The 15,980-nt window shown below is 37.1% G+C and overlaps 1 protein-coding gene and 1 long non-coding RNA gene across 3 annotated transcripts in view; one reads left to right on the top strand and one right to left on the bottom strand.

The window, feature by feature from the left end:
* LOC127526562 (uncharacterized) lies at positions 1–709 on the top strand. Its single transcript, XR_007934050.1, has 2 exons — positions 1–244; positions 286–709. It is a non-coding gene; the product is annotated as an uncharacterized LOC127526562 (long non-coding RNA).
* The window catches only part of lrp10 (low density lipoprotein receptor-related protein 10), a 32,915-nt gene continuing 17,525 nt past the window's right edge, over positions 591–15,980 (bottom strand). For both annotated transcript variants that reach the window (XM_028793651.2, XM_051922297.1), the window contains 6 exons: positions 13,605–13,789; positions 12,857–13,395; positions 9,674–10,098; positions 8,801–8,995; positions 3,508–3,637; positions 591–3,238 (listed from right to left, as the gene is read on the bottom strand). In XM_028793651.2, the coding sequence (XP_028649484.2) occupies positions 2,477–3,238; positions 3,508–3,637; positions 8,801–8,995; positions 9,674–10,098; positions 12,857–13,395; positions 13,605–13,789 (2,236 nt within the window). In that variant the 3' untranslated portion in view covers positions 591–2,476. The remainder of the gene's footprint in view (positions 3,239–3,507; positions 3,638–8,800; positions 8,996–9,673; positions 10,099–12,856; positions 13,396–13,604; positions 13,790–15,980) is intronic.

Genomic DNA, 15,980 nt, shown 5'->3' with positions numbered 1-15,980 from the left:
TGTCAACAAAGCTGAAACATCTTAAGAGTATATACTTTAAGTACCCACTATGCATATATATTTTTATATGAATTTTGTTAAGTTTAGGAAACATTATTTAACATTTAAAAAAACAATACAATGATGCAATTTCAAAGTCTTTTGTTTCTGTTAAGTACAAGTCATGGAAACATTACAGTGTTTTATATTCCCAACTAAAAGCACTGGTAAGGACTGAAGACAAACACCTCTTCTACTTGGATAAGTTCAGTTCAATATGCTCTTAAAGCAGCTCCCCAAGTTTAGTAGTCCAGTATGGTGCCATTTAAAACACTTTGGCATCAGAATGGACATGAGTAATCAACACGCAAGAAAAGGAAGAAAGAATTTAGAAAATACAGAAGACACGTACACACGGTCCATCTTAACTCAATCTTAACTATAAATATCTTGTATAACAAAGCAGCATATAGTGCACACATTTCCAAAGGACAGAATTGGCTGACTTTTCTTCTTCTATATATTTAATATTGCTCTAAGCGGGGGAAAAAAAAACAGGATCAGAGCATGTAATTCTTTGAAAACTGTTTAACTGAAATGCAAGCCGCATGTATTAGTAAAATGTGCAGATTTTTGTTTATTAATAATCACATTTTAAATTATTTACAAGTTACATTTCTTTCATCTTAAAAAAACAATTTTGAGTGCATTTTAACTATTGAAAAATAAACACCAAGCATTCAGATACATTCTTGAACTCAAAAAAGATTTTGTTTACAGCATTTCCTGTACATTGCACATTGTAACACATTCATTTGCCATGAAACATTAAAACTTTTATATATAAAAAGTTTGGAATCTGCAATGCAGAAATTTTTACAGATGGTGTAAAACAGCAAATCCTTTCAGACAGCCTGATGTGATTATGAAGACTGCCTCACTGTCCATGAATGTGCATCAGTAAGACTTCAGGTATAAGAATGGCAGTCAATAAGGCATTTCCTAAAGCAGTAGTTTTATACAAACAACAGAGTACAGATTACGCATTTTCTTTAAATTACTTTTTGTGCCTATTTCAGGTCCCGTAACCGGAATTAAAAACAACGGCATAAAAAGATAAAAGTTTAAATACAGCACAGCATTTATACATCACTCCCTACTATCTGAAAAAGCAACAGATGAATAACTCAAATTTCAAATAAACTCACAAGCTAAAATGCCTTGTCTGTACATGGCAAGCAAGCACTTTTAAACAATATACACAAGACAAAAAAAATTTAAAACAAACCGTGCAAAAAGCAGCCCTAGAAACTTTGAAATTAATTCAAAACCTGTGAAACCATAGACTTACATTTTACAATTGAAACAGCGAACCTTGTAAATCAATATTTCTCTTCAATGACCAAGGAGCAAAGTGCATAAGAAACATCAATATGAACAGGTGGGATCATACTCATTTTGTGTTCCTCTAGGATACAGCCTAGTGGTAGTTCATAAAGCCAGTTTAACAGCTTCCTCAATTAGTGAATTTGGCGCAAGTGGCACTGCCACTGTTCTTTCAGACACTTCAATGCAATTACAGGCTTTACAAATCAAGGCACTTGGCATTGCTGTAGTTTGTAGTTTTATCAGGGCAGAACATGGACAACCAACAAGCATGTGTGTAGTCTCAGGGTTTTAAAAGTGACATAGAGCATTGTCCTTATAAGGGTTATTAAAATCAGTAAGCTGACAAAATAGCAGCACCATGGAGCAACATAATGATGAAAATCATCAGGGCACATCAATCAATTTTTATAAGGAAAAAACAAAAACTGCTTGGGCACTACTTCTCTAATGCACTGGGTTTCCTTTCCAGACCACAAGGTTTGGTTGCCTTCAAGTTTTTGTTGATGCATTATCAGTTATTACATTAAGTTATTATTTGCATCATGTGATTCTAGGATTTCTCACTTTTCATGTCAAATTCCTAGGTACAGCATCCTAGGTTGTCTTCAGCAAAAAGCAATTTAGTTAGCAGTGATCAAACACACTATGGCTAACCACCTTGCGGCCAACACCTACAAACACCTGGCTTTAGTAATAAAACATGATTTTCACTTTTACACGCAATAAGAATGTACCCCAAGACTATGTTTAAAAAATTTTTTCATCCATCCTTCCTCTTTCTGTGCTGTTTTTTAGGGTCACTTTTTTCTTTTAAGAACCAACACCTAAACAGATCCCAGTTCATCATGGATCATGCTAATGCACACAACCACATTCACTCATACTATACCAATTTAGACTTCCCAACTGAACTAGTAGGTAAGAGTTTGGGATGAACAATGAATCAAAGTAGCTTGAATTCAATATTTCTGATGAACATAAACCTGAGAGTCAAAGTAATCTATGATGCCCTGTCTAGATATTCATTTTTTATGTCTAATGCCATTCTTAGTGCTGTGAATATCAGCTGTGACAGTAAGGCACTAGGGCAAGATTGACTAAGTAAACTTTAGGGGAGGATTTCATCATCATCATCATCATCATTCAGCAGGCCAAATGTTGTTAAGCGGGCCTGAGACAGATTAGGGCTGTCAGTCAGGGGCAACAGCAGAACATCATCGTCATTATCAACTGCATGAGCATGAACTGGAAACTGTGTTTCAGAGCTTGCAGATTGAGGAAGTAGCCTGCCAAAGTATGACAAGCGACCTCTAAGTGCAGAAAACACAGACGACAACAAAGAGGTGCTTCTGTTCACAGGAATCTCATCAAGTGTTAACAAGGGAGCTTGAGCTGCAGCTGGTGATTCACTATTAGCAGAGTATGAGGCTGTACTTGGGCCATCTGCCTGTGGCACAGTATCTCTTTGGGCTGTGGACTGTGGCTGCCAGCGAGGTTCAAAATTAAAATTCATTTTTTGAGGCAAAGGAGGAGCATTATCTTCAGACTGATTATCATCATCATCATCTGCTGGGGGTAGATTGCTCACCCCTGTAGCTCCACCCTCCACCAGTAGATGAGCATCGCCTCCATTTGCTTGTTCAGTTCCATCTGTGTTTGAAGAAGCCGCAGCTGAAGATACGGTAGCAACCTGAGGCGCAGCACCGTTTCGTCCAGAAGAGGAAGCTGATGTAGCTCTTGGCAGCAAACCCCATCTCCTCAGTCTTCTGATAGCTCGTCTCACATACCGGTTGCGTCGTCTTCTGCGATTATGGGGGCGTTCCTGTCTCAAGAGTTGAATAATTCCTCTAATGTTCCCTAAAACTGAGGTCTATGGATATGGGATAGGAAAAAAACAAAAACAATACAATAAGAGGGAGAACATTTAAAGTACTAGTTTCACAATCCCCACCTAGACTCTTATATAAACCAAGCTCTGACCTACTTACACAAATACAATGTTGTCTTGTCAACCAATCTTTCTGTTGTATCTCACTGAAGCAGTTAAGTATTGTCCCATATTTTCTAATCTGACACCCTACTTACATCATGAATACAACACATAAATCTTTCAACAAAATACTAATACCAAGTACTTACGTCATTGGGGTTCTCTGTGGGAAAGTCATCAACTGGAGGAATAAGGCCCTGGGCAATCAACTGCCCATAAGATGGTGGGGCTTGCTGCTGAATAAATTCAGCCTCTCGTGCAGAGATAGGGGCAAAAAAACTGTAAAAACATAAATACAATTTTTTTTTTACACCTATGAAAACATTCTTTAGAATGGACTTTAAATATTATCAGTTGTATTCAATGTAGAATGTAGCATTTAAGTCTTTTGTAAATTGTACAAGTTTATGCTAAAGTAATTTAAAAGTTAAATTCAAATGTATAATTTTAAATTGTAAGTTGGAGGACATCACTGCTTTACAATGAAATGCTTTTTTCCTTGTATATCAGCTATAGCACACAGAAATAGTGTTTCAATAATTTATTTCCCACATTCACCTCCTAACAGCACAATCAAAAACCCCTAAAACTAAAACCATGGCAGAAGCTCTTAAGTCAAATTTTCCCCATAATAATAATTTAATATGTCAAACAGGTGGGAAATTGGTGTCATGAAAATGATTAGAATATGTTTGGGATGAGGGGTAAAAATGTTTCCCAAATATGTTTGGGATTAGGGGTAAAAATGTTTTCCCTTCACCACTGTCCTTTCAAATAATGCAAGTAATTTTGTTGTGTTTTATGTATGATGAAAATACAGTAAATTAACATTTTGAATTGACAAAATAGCTAAAAATAAACACATCTATTCATCAAAAGTATAATCCCCAAGATTAAGGTCTATATGGCACCTAAGCAATGAACATGGCAACCTGATTGTACTAGTAACTTACCCCAAAAGATTTTAAACATTCCTACAAGAGTCAATATTCAGCATAACCACATAGATAATAAAGTCTGCAACTTTTACTCAATTGCCCTCAGATAAATGCAGGATAAATTTAATACACCAGCTTATACACTTGACCTGGAAAATTGAACAGAAAAGCAAAAACACACGCCATGACAGCACTTTAAAGAGAATCTCGTTTTCAATATGACTAAGTGATTGCCTATACCCCAACTTCACTGGCGGTCAAGAAGGTGATGAGATAGACACCCAGGGTTCCAGCATCTCTGTTTCAGCTGGGGGTCTGGCTCAGAAACTCATCTCAGATTGGGCACAATTTATATGTATTCTTGTTAGGCAACAGTTTGCCCTGAATACTGTAATTGGTTCTGCATCAAATGGCATAATTTCACGGCATATGAATTTTCATGAACCTCCTGAAAACTAATGAATTTACAGTGGTATAGTCAAAACTTGGCATTGGTACTATAAAGCTCAAAACAAAACTGCCACCGCCCTGCTCTAAATAAAGCAGGCATAAAACAGATGGTAGACAAATACCAATATTTTCATATTAACACCTTTTCTTAGCAGCAACCCACAGCTTATTGCATATTTTTCCCCAGTGTGTACAATAATGGCAGTTGGGAGCACAAACTAAAAATACATCTAGAAAATTGAACATAGACGTAGCATTGAATAAAATCAAAGAATGTGGAAAGTCTTGTGCACATTTCACAAAATGACAGGTTAGCTTAAGGTCTGTGCCAGCATACTTATGACAATTCGGAAACTGCTGAAGAAGTATCTCTTAACCAGTGCTACTGCACAACTAGCAGGGTGTGATGTCATGTGCCCATTAAGACAATACCAATGGAGCAAACCTTGTTGTCTGTTTACAACGAGAGCAGTCAGCTACAAGGGGCCATGGAAATACTCTATTACACCATTCAGCTCTGCCAGTTAATGGTTATTACTTTAATTTTTCTGGATAAATTGCTCTGACCATAAAGAAAGGGTAACTATGCAAGAACCAGAAACATGACAATGCCTGCCTGCTAAACACTGGCTAAAAACTAGTATTATAAACTTTGAATTTAATGACAGCACTAATGCCAAATTAATGGCAGTCATACTGTATTACACACAAAAAAACACCAAGTATTGTTGATATTATTTGGAGCATTTGTGGTCATAAGTAATAACGTGAATCCTTGATTTTCTGTCAAGCATGGTAAAATTTATAACTGACATGCAATTTCATCCTGTACAAGGCTTTTTAGAAACACACTAAGCAAAACAAATCGAAGAATTGTGCACTGCATGTATATAGCAAGGAGACATTGCTATTCAAAAACTGATTGAGAGAAAAGAGAGAAATATGTCACTTAATTGGACATCATTAATTCAGCAGTAATGATTTCATGAGTACTACATGGGCACTAAGGCTGTATTCATGTGCTATTGAAAAGACAAGCTTCCCAGTGGGAAATATTATGTGAACTAACTTGCAAGTGATAGCTCCCAGTGGGTTAATTCAGAAGAAAATCCTGTCACCTGAACTGGATGGGCTGTGATGTAATGTTGACCTCTCATCTCATTTCATTATATATATAATAAACACTAATCAGATTAGCGGAAAATGACATTTAGTGGATACATGTTATCTGCAACAATGTAATAATCACCTAAGGGATTTCCCATGCTTTTTATTTTCATTGAAAAATAGAAATTAGCTGTAACATGTCCTGCCGTCCTTGGAAAGAAGGTAGGCAGATACACAGTGCTAATGGCAATAAGTGCAAAAGGAGGATGAGAAAATGGATAAGTTGTACACTTACATACCTCTATGTATACATGTAACTTGTATGCTTAAATGTTTGCTGGATATATATTTGTATGCTAACATAACTCCTTACTGAAGTAAATAACCTATTTAAGCATAAAATACTTCCTTGTACAAAACATTTTGAACAACTTTCTTCATTGGAAATCATTTTTTATCTGCTTTACTGTGTCAAGAACTCTTACTTTAGCATTTGCTCTTAATGTTTCTTTAGACAAGAGGTAGGCAAACTATTGCTGGACAAATGGGACATGGGTGTAAGCAGCCATAGGCTGCTTGTAGTAATCCATAATATTATGGCCGTTGTGAGGTGCTCTTAACAAGATGATGTGTATGCGTAGTTGCCATGTGGTGTCAATCAAAAAAAAAAAAAAATTAAACAAATGAGCTTTCACCATACAGGGACAATCTCTAGTACAGGTAGAGACTAAGTAAAGGGGTAAGTGTACATGTCTTCAGCAGCTTGCAGTTTGTCTTACACGTGTGTCTTTAAAGAACCTAAGTTTACGCATTTTGTCAGCAATGGATTTTATTTACAGCAGAAGCTGGGGTGTGACTCCAGAGCTGTGTAAAAATTGGTATAAAAAGAGCAGTTTACAACTGTGAAAGAAGGAGATTAAAAGGAGAGAGGGGTTTTTCAGATTGACCAAGCCATATTATTCCTGTACTTCAACGTGTGTGTTTGGTGAGGCAAACAGTAAAATGCACAGTGGCATCACATGACTTTGGACAATGTGTTTTTCAAGCTCTTCATCACTTGAAGGAGGTAGTTACGGTTCCCAGGTGAGCTCATTTCAACTTTGGTATGGAGTTGATCATTTATCTTTGCTCATTTTTCAAACTTTACAACAATCTGAGTGAGCTGCAACAGGTAAAACCCATTTTTCCAATTTCAGTAAACAGAGTTTAAACAGAAGACTGGACTGCACCAGGTATACTGTACAGCTACAATTGCCTTCCTTTGTGGTGACTTTGGTAATCTCACTTACAGGAACTTTAGGCTGCAAGAGTGATTTTACAATTGTTGATAAAGTTCTACCAGCTGTATATTATTTTGAATTTGTTTCCAAGGCTTTTCAAGTTTGCTGTGTGCATTATATTTGGTAGCACAATTACAAGAGATCTTTTCACAAATGTAAATTAGTAAAAGCAAATATAGCAATGCACGGACATAAATTGTAGAGATGTCTAAACATCTTGGTTTCTAGCAACAGTTTGTACAGAAGCAGGAAGTTTCGTGTTCATGACTAGAACAAAGTGATAGCAAAATCATTTTACTTAAAAATTGCTCTCTTATTGGTATTTGAGAACTGCTCTTAACACCCTTCAATAAAAAACTTTTATAATCAAATCATTTCTTGAAAAAATATTTTTGAAGTTAATTTTAGCTATCTGAATATGTGCTAGACTACATGGGTTCATAGTCACAGCTAGATGTTATATATGGCCCACTGCATGAGTCATTATTGACAACTCGGCCAGCCACCAAAAAAGATTGCTCAGCCCTGCTCTACAGTAAGTAATGTATGCTTGGCTATGTATGAAAACTAGCACTGACAAACAAATACTGAAATATCTCAAATTTGCTAAACGATGGGAATGGAGGGCATGGCACACATGCTTGAAAGCCAAAATATAGCACGAAAATTAATAAAGTACTAGATTATAAACACGTATCTGCATCAGCCTTAAAATCTTTATTTTTTATGTGGGTTGTAAAAATTGGACTTTCTGATGCTTCCTTATTATTTCCACTCATTCTTAGATGTTGCTTACCTTTATGCTATACATGGCCTGGGGATACTTGCAAAGGTTCAAATTTGTGAAATCTTAAGTGTCAACTGTGAGCAATCATAGAAGATATATTTAAAGTAATGCATTTGTGCAGATGAAGCAGGAAAACAAGTTATAGAAAATATGACTATGTGACACCACACGTGGTTAACTCCAAAAATGACCATAGATCATAAACATACTGTAGTATACCTTGTGTTTTATTTCTTCTGTACCAGTGATAATTTCTCATTTGAATTCCCATTTATCACCAATGTGCCATATTTACATTATCTTTACAACTTGCATTTGCTTCAGTCCTTGCCAAACATATATAAAACATAAAAACTTACAAATAAAACAAGTTATTTGTCTTAGCAGTGGTATCACCCAGTTCAGTATCCAGGGCTGGATTAAGACCCCCCAAAAGCACCTGGGTGCCTCGATGGATACAGCGCCTTAACAGAGAGCTGATCATACTTTAAACAATGCAGAAAAATGGACACCTGGCTGTTTAATGCAGCATATTAACAGGTACTATTGGGGTCCCAAAAGTAACTCAATTTGATTGATTCATCTCGCAGGGGTTCCCTATTGTTGATTTCAGCCTGAAACACTACACAGAATTTTACAGACAGTCATTTAGGTGTCACCTGGCACAGTCCACACTCCCTAGTGAAAAATCAGTGCATCCTAACTACCGTTTATAGTGACTTAAACAACAAATATTGTAAAAACAACACTACAAAGAAAACTTGGAAATTACATTACATCAGTTAAAATAAGAAATTCCCTGAAAGACTAAACTGATATTAACTCAAGCAGTGTTTACTTACATAACCACCCACAAGAAAAGGATATACAGCAGACTAACCTGTATTCACGGGCACGCAGGGAGTACAGCTTACATGTACAGCCCATGGCAATGACAAGTAAAAGACCACAGATGAGACTGCCCACTGTCGCTGCTGTGATGACCTTCCGTGGCACAGTAAATGAACAATTCATCTCATCAGTGCCATCCTTACAGTCTGGTTGACCATCACAACGCCAAGTCTCAAAAACACATCTGAGAACAAGGAAATACAAGGCATTTAGGATTTAAACAAGAGCTAAATAAATTTTGACAAATTAAGCGGTCTGGCAAGTGGATGGATTTTTTCCTATGAGTAGCGATAATAAAATTAGACTGGTTTAGCTTCTAAAGTAAACAGTTACATTTTCGTTTTTCTACTTGGAATAATATGTTTACAGTATCTGATACATTTTGATAATATAACCTTTATTACAATATTAATCTTCATGTTTCAGCTGACAATTGGTCTAGTGTTATTAATAAGAAATACATTACATTAAAGATCATTCATTTTTTATGAAGATCAGAAATGGTACAGTACTACAAATACTCTTTCCTTTATTTTATTGATTTTAAAAACTTTAAAAGCATTGCAAAAAGAGTACATTACCTGTCATTAAGGTGTCAGTACACTGTACACACACACATACAGAACATAACCTCTTAACAGAAAGAGTTCTCATACCTTTGCCAGTTTTAGTGTGCAACTATCTAGTCTCCAGCACATATCACTTTTGTTAAGAAAAGCAAAATGTTACATAAAAAGTTACATCATTAAAATGTCCACCATTACGCCACAAAAGTGTGAAACAATCTGCACTTAATTATGCAGAGTATTATGGGTGGTGGGCCACAGTGGTGAATTTAAAAAAATTTAACAAGGCTTCATACCTTTCTGCATCACAGTGAAATGTGCCTGGCTGACAACTGTGGCAATTTCTCTCATCTGTGCCATCAATACAGTAGGACTGAGAATTGCAGCGCTCAGCTGCTGAGAAGCAGGTTCCTGTCACACCTCCTGGGTGACTCTGTCGAATACCCCCACAAGGAAACATGCCAGGACCACAATTTCCGCAGCCCTCTTCATCTTTGCCTGTCTCCACACAGTTCCAGATGCCATCACAGCGTTCCTGGTGTGAATAGCAATCCAGGCTACCACCTCCACAAGGCAATTGCCATGGCAAGCAATAGCCGGACACTTGATAAGTTGCATTAAATCCACGAGTAGAACTGCCAGCTTCAGAACGATAGACCACTGACATATGGCCAGAAGTTGACTCTACTGTCACTCGTTTGTTGTTGCTTAAGTCACTTATCTGAAAGTAAAAAGTGACATGCATTAGTTTCAACAAAAATTTGAATTAAATAACTGCAGTAATTAAGACTACAGATTCACCAACAGACTGCGCAGTGATTGTAACTGAACAATTTCATTCATATGCAATCAGGTTATGAATAGCAGACTTGTAATGATTTTATGTTAATACCGTCTTTTTCCGAAAATAAGACATCCCCCGAAAATAAGCCCTATCAAGATTTTCGGAACTTTTTGTAATATAAGCCCTCCCCCGAAAATAAGCCCTAGTTAAAATAATGTGAAAAAAAGAATTCGTTAAAAAATGCTGTTGATGTATTAAGTATGTTTAGCTTCCCTAATACTCGTATTTCAGAGAAATGTTTGAAATAAAATATTCCGAGAAATTCATTGTTTACCTCTACAGTTCGTTTCAAATTAATTCTTGGAATTTATCTTAAAAATACAAAATAAGGCAGCATGAATACATAAATATTGTGTCCGCTCTGCTCTGCTGTGTTGTACTGCGTCGCGCGTATCGCAGAGTATGGTCGAATGAGGTGGGGAGGGGGTGGAGGGGGGCATGCATATGCAGAATGCGACGGAACGCGTCGTTGGCGCACACTATAAATAATTGTTCGTTAAGGCAGCAGTCTACATTGAGCGACAGTGCAGATACAATGTTTGTTCATTTCAGTCTTGTAAGTCTGATTATTTCCTCATACGTAATTTTATTTTTTATAAAGTGAATAATTTTTAACCGCAGTTAAAATGAGTACAAAACGAAAGAGCTATTCCGTCGAGTACAAAAAGGGAATTGTGGAAGACTCCAGGGGTGTAAATCTTGATTTATGACGATGTTCCAGAAGAAGATGACATGACTGTAATTGAATAAATTTTAATTTCTGTATTCTGTGTAAAATAAATAAATATTAAATAAAAATATATAAATATACTTTTATTTTTGTCCTCCCCCGAAAATAAGCCCTAGTGCGTATTTTGGACCAAAAAAGAAAGTAAGACAGTGTCTTATTTTCGGAAAAAGACGGTATTAGCCAACTGACTGCAATGCCACCTTCTTCTTCTTGTGGGGTTGATGTGCTTGATCAACCTTCTCCAAACAGCTTGGTCCTGAACCTCCTCACCAGTCAAGCCTTTTTCCTTTATCCATCCACCTCTGCTCTGGTCTCCCTCTCTTCCTCTTTCCCTGTAGTTCCATTCCTGTCACTCTTTTGTCCACATATTAATCAGATGTCCATACCACTTCAACCTACTTTCCAGTAATTACGTAGACATCTCTCCCACTTTTGTTGTACCTCTCATTGTCCCATTTCTTATTTCATCCTTTTTAAGTAATTCCACATATCCATCTCAATATGCTCATTTCTGCCACATCTAACTTTTCTCCTGTGCTCCCTTTACTGGCCATGTCTCAGCTCCATATATTATTGCTGGTTTTACGACTGTTTTAAAATCCTGTTTTATCCTTCACCTTAATTGTTTGATCACACAATACTCTAGTTGTTCCACCCACACTGTACTCTAAGGGTTATCTCCTGATCATCATTAAACCTCATATAATCTAGCCATCAGGGTTCTGGTGCAAACCAGTCCAACTTGACGTCGGTCCCAAGCCTGAATAAATAGAGAGGAAAAGTGTCAGGAAGTGCATCCACCTTTAAAATTTTAGCCAAAACTTTAATGATGGAATCGTTCCAATCAGCTTGGGACTAGAATGACATCTTACAGTAACAAAATACTACACAAGGTTCCACTCATGTCAGCTAAGAACAGTAAGCTTAGGCTAAAGATTGGAAAAGGTGCCTCCTGGTATAACGAAGTTTGATTTATTTGTGACATGCTGATGACTAGGCTCGAAATCATAAGTACAAACTGGTGGCAATAATGTAATAGTGTTGGTAATGTTTTCTTGTCGCAGATTGAGTCTCTTAGTATCAGCAGTGTGCATACATAAGCATCATTAAAGACCATGTACATCTCTTTATAGCTAGAGCCTACTCCATTTTAATTTGACACTTCCAGCAGGGTAATCCACCACATAACAAATCACTCTTCCTGAAGGACATACGGTAAACTAATCTTCTTGAGCAGATGACTATCTGCATATCACACAGAGAACCACAGACACATGGAAATATTGCCAGGCAGTGTGTTGACAGTAGAACTTTAGAAACATTCAAAACAAACGATTTTATTTTGGAGAAACTAGGTGAGCAGAATTGAAGAGCTTTGTTGCGCTAAATGGCCAATTTGTGACAAACTTTTTCTAATCTATAATGTCTGCATATACAAGTTATGACCATGAATATCCACTATTAAAACCATGCATTTCCTAGTACTTACTTATCAATAAAATTAATATTTTCTAATACCAAAAATAAAACAACAAAATACATTCTTAAAAAAAAACAATTTGGATATATATATATACAGTGCATCCAGAAAGTATTCACAGCGCATCACTTTTTCAACATTTTGTTATGTTACAGCCTTATTCCAAAATGGATTAAATTCATTTTTTTCCCCTCAGAATTTATTTTTAATAAATTTGCAAAAACCTCAAGTAAACTTTTTTCACGTTGTCATTATGGGGTGTTGTGTGTAGAATTCTGAGGAAAAAAATGAATTTAATCCATTTTGGAATAAGGCTGTAACATTACAAAATGTGGAAAAAGTGATGCGCTGTGAATACTTTCCGGATGCACTGTATTTACCACAAACATCAAACCACTGCAACAATGGAACAAAAAATTTCTAACCATGCGAAGTAGATGATCTTCCTTCAAGTCTCCCATGTCATAAACTTCAATGCTGTCGCTGGCTTCAAGATCAATTGAAACCAGATTAAGAATCAACTTTCTTGTATCCCCTGGATCAATCTCCCATATGCACTCCTGGGCCCTATTTTGATGATAGTTTGTGGGAATAGCAAAACGTGGTGACGAAAAGACTCCATAAAATTCTGTCAGCCTTCCTCCACAGGGGCCCTCTTGAACTGGGGGACAGTTATTTTCATCAGTGTTTCCTGGACAGTCAGCGAATCCATCACATATCTGACTGACAAATATGCAATGGGTTTGTTCTAGTTTTGTGTATTTGTCACAGGGAATGGTTGAGAGGGGACAAGTCTTTCTTTGTAAGAAGGGACTAGTTGGAGGGCTGTAAGACAGAGGACAGTCAGATTCATCAGAATTGTCTTTACATTCATCTTGTTGGTTGCAATGCCAATCATTTGGCACACATTTCCGATTTGCACAAAGAAATTCATCCTGCATGCACTTTTCTGAGTCCAGATAACCTACAAGAAAACAAAATTTCAACTGTTCATAAAAAAGATCATTCCCAACAAAAGCTGTGGCTGTTGTACTACAAAATTTAAAAATGTGTGCCGCTGCATCTGTCTAATGTGTTCACACATTGATCATAATGAGACAGCACATTTATTACATATAAATGAATGACTCAGCAGGATCTGTCACTTATCTAACTTAAAATAAATGGGTATACCTTTAATATATGTCAAACGAAATCCAGAACCATGCAGTAGTCCTGAGTGGTAGGTTATAGAAACATTTCCTCCAAGGAGCTCAAGAGGTTCTGGCAATACCGAGCCACAAAGAGTGATAGGCTTTAACAGTGGGGTTTCCACAGATAGCCATTCCAAAGAACAGGATACATTGAAGCTTGAAAAACTGGAAGAAGAATGAGATGCAATTAGAAACGAAAGCAGAAAACTCTCGTAATGAGAGGGTCAAAAATAATATTAAAGTAACATTTCTAATCAGTAATTTTACTATTAAGGTAGAGAGTGTTGTGGTACAAAACGGTATAGACACTAGCCTCCCCTTCATGTTTACCAGTTTGTTTAGAATCAGAATATACTTTATTGGCCAGGAACACTAATGTAGGAATTTGTCTTGATAGTATTGGTGTAACATACAAGGATAACACAGAATACAAAAGATAAATACAAGAGGACAAAACATAAAATAGTAAAATATGATGCAGCACACAAGGGCAACGCAAAAAATAAAGTGATAGTAGGTTTACAAATGTCCTGGCTTTCTAGTGTATAGCAGGTATACATAGATGCTGAGTAGAAGCTCAGATGGGATTAGTCAGAATAACTGCACATGGACAAATACTGTTTAGATGACGTGCTGTTTTAGCTCTCCTTGCACAAAGACGTTTGCAGGAGGGAAGTCTTTGGAAAAGGCGATGCCCTGGATGAGTTGGATCAGTAATGACTTTTGTGGGCCTCTTCCTTACACTGGACTCTTATAGGACAATATGTGGTAAGGTACAGCCTATAATCCTTTCATAGCCTCTGATGATGCGCTGCAGATTGTCCTTAGCCTGAACAGAGGCAGCACCAAACCGGACAGTTATAGATGATGTCAGAATGGACTCGATGATAGTTGTGTAGAGCTGTACCTATACTGCTTGAGTGAAACTGTATTTTCTCAGCTAACACAAAAAGAACATTCTCTGATGGGCTTTCTTAATGTGATGGTATTGTCCCACTTAAGGACTTGTGATACCACATTGCCCAGGAACTTAAATTACTCTGATATCTCAATGGCTGAGCCACTTAAGGCAAGTGATAGGTGAGCAGGTAACTGTTCCCAAAAAATATGTGATCATCTCCTGAGTTTTTTGAATGGTAAGGACCAAATTATTATGGCTGCACCACAATATAAGATTTTTCACTTCTTGTATATAGACTCATCATTGTTTGAAATGAGGCCTATTAGTGTGAGTCATCAGCAAATTTTAGAAGTTTGACAGGCAAATTGCCAGAGGTATAGTCATTTGTATAAAGTGAAAAGAGTCATGGGGAAAGGACACATCTTTGTGGTGCAACAGTACTTCATGTTAATGGGCCAGATATGTGTGCCCAGCCGCCCATACTGTTTTCCTTCTGTAAGAAAGTTTGCAATACAGTGGCAGATTGAACTGGGCAAGTTTCTTATCTAGGAGCTCTGGGATTAATTATTGAAAGCAGAGCTAAAGTCTACAAACATGATCCTTACATACGCCCCTGGCTTATTAAGGTAAATAATGCTCAGAGACTAATTTACTGCATCATCCATAGACGTGTTGGCTCTGGATGCAAACTGAAATGGGTCCAGGAAGTCTTTTTTAGCATTCTTGAGGTAATTCATAATAAGGTGTTCAAAAGTCTTCATTACCGCAGACGTTTAAGTTACTGGTCTGTAGTCATTCAGACCTGTGACTTTTTGATTTTTTTTTTCTTGAAGCAGAAAGAAACAATGCACATATCCAGATATTGGTTGAAAATCCCGGCAAATGCTAAAGACAACTGGTCTGCACAGTGCCTGAGTGTAGAAGGGAGATGCTAATGCTACTAACTGAGGAGCCTGGTGACCAAATAAAAAGCTTCCACAATGTTAATGACCTACTACTCCTGTGAATTAACAGATGCTTACAGCCATAAACAGCAAAACTTTAAAAAAAAAAATCAATAAATTAACGACGTATTTACAGTATATCATTCCCAAATCCTGCGGTGGGTTGGCACCCTGCCTGGGATTGGTTCCTGCCTTGTGCCCTGTGTTGGCTGGGATTGGCTCCAGCAGACCCCCATGACCCTGTGTTCAGATTCAGCGGGTTGGAAAATGGATGGATGGATCATTCCCAAATCATAATATTTTATTAAAGAGGGAAATGTCATACAATGCTTAGCAGTGCATTCTCACAACTTCAGTTAATTAGATTCAGTTCCTATCCTGATAACTGGCAATGTTGTATTCTCCCTGTATTTACATGGGTTTTCTCAAAGATGTCCAGTTTCTTCTCACACTCAAACTGACTTGGTATTAATATGGGTGGAAGTATGCTCAAGTGTATCCTGTGATGGAA

The sequence above is a fragment of the Erpetoichthys calabaricus genome, chromosome 2 (genome assembly GCF_900747795.2).
Source record: "Erpetoichthys calabaricus chromosome 2, fErpCal1.3, whole genome shotgun sequence".
Lineage (NCBI taxonomy): Eukaryota > Metazoa > Chordata > Cladistia > Polypteriformes > Polypteridae > Erpetoichthys > Erpetoichthys calabaricus.
This window is presented reverse-complemented; position numbering and strand designations above follow the sequence as displayed.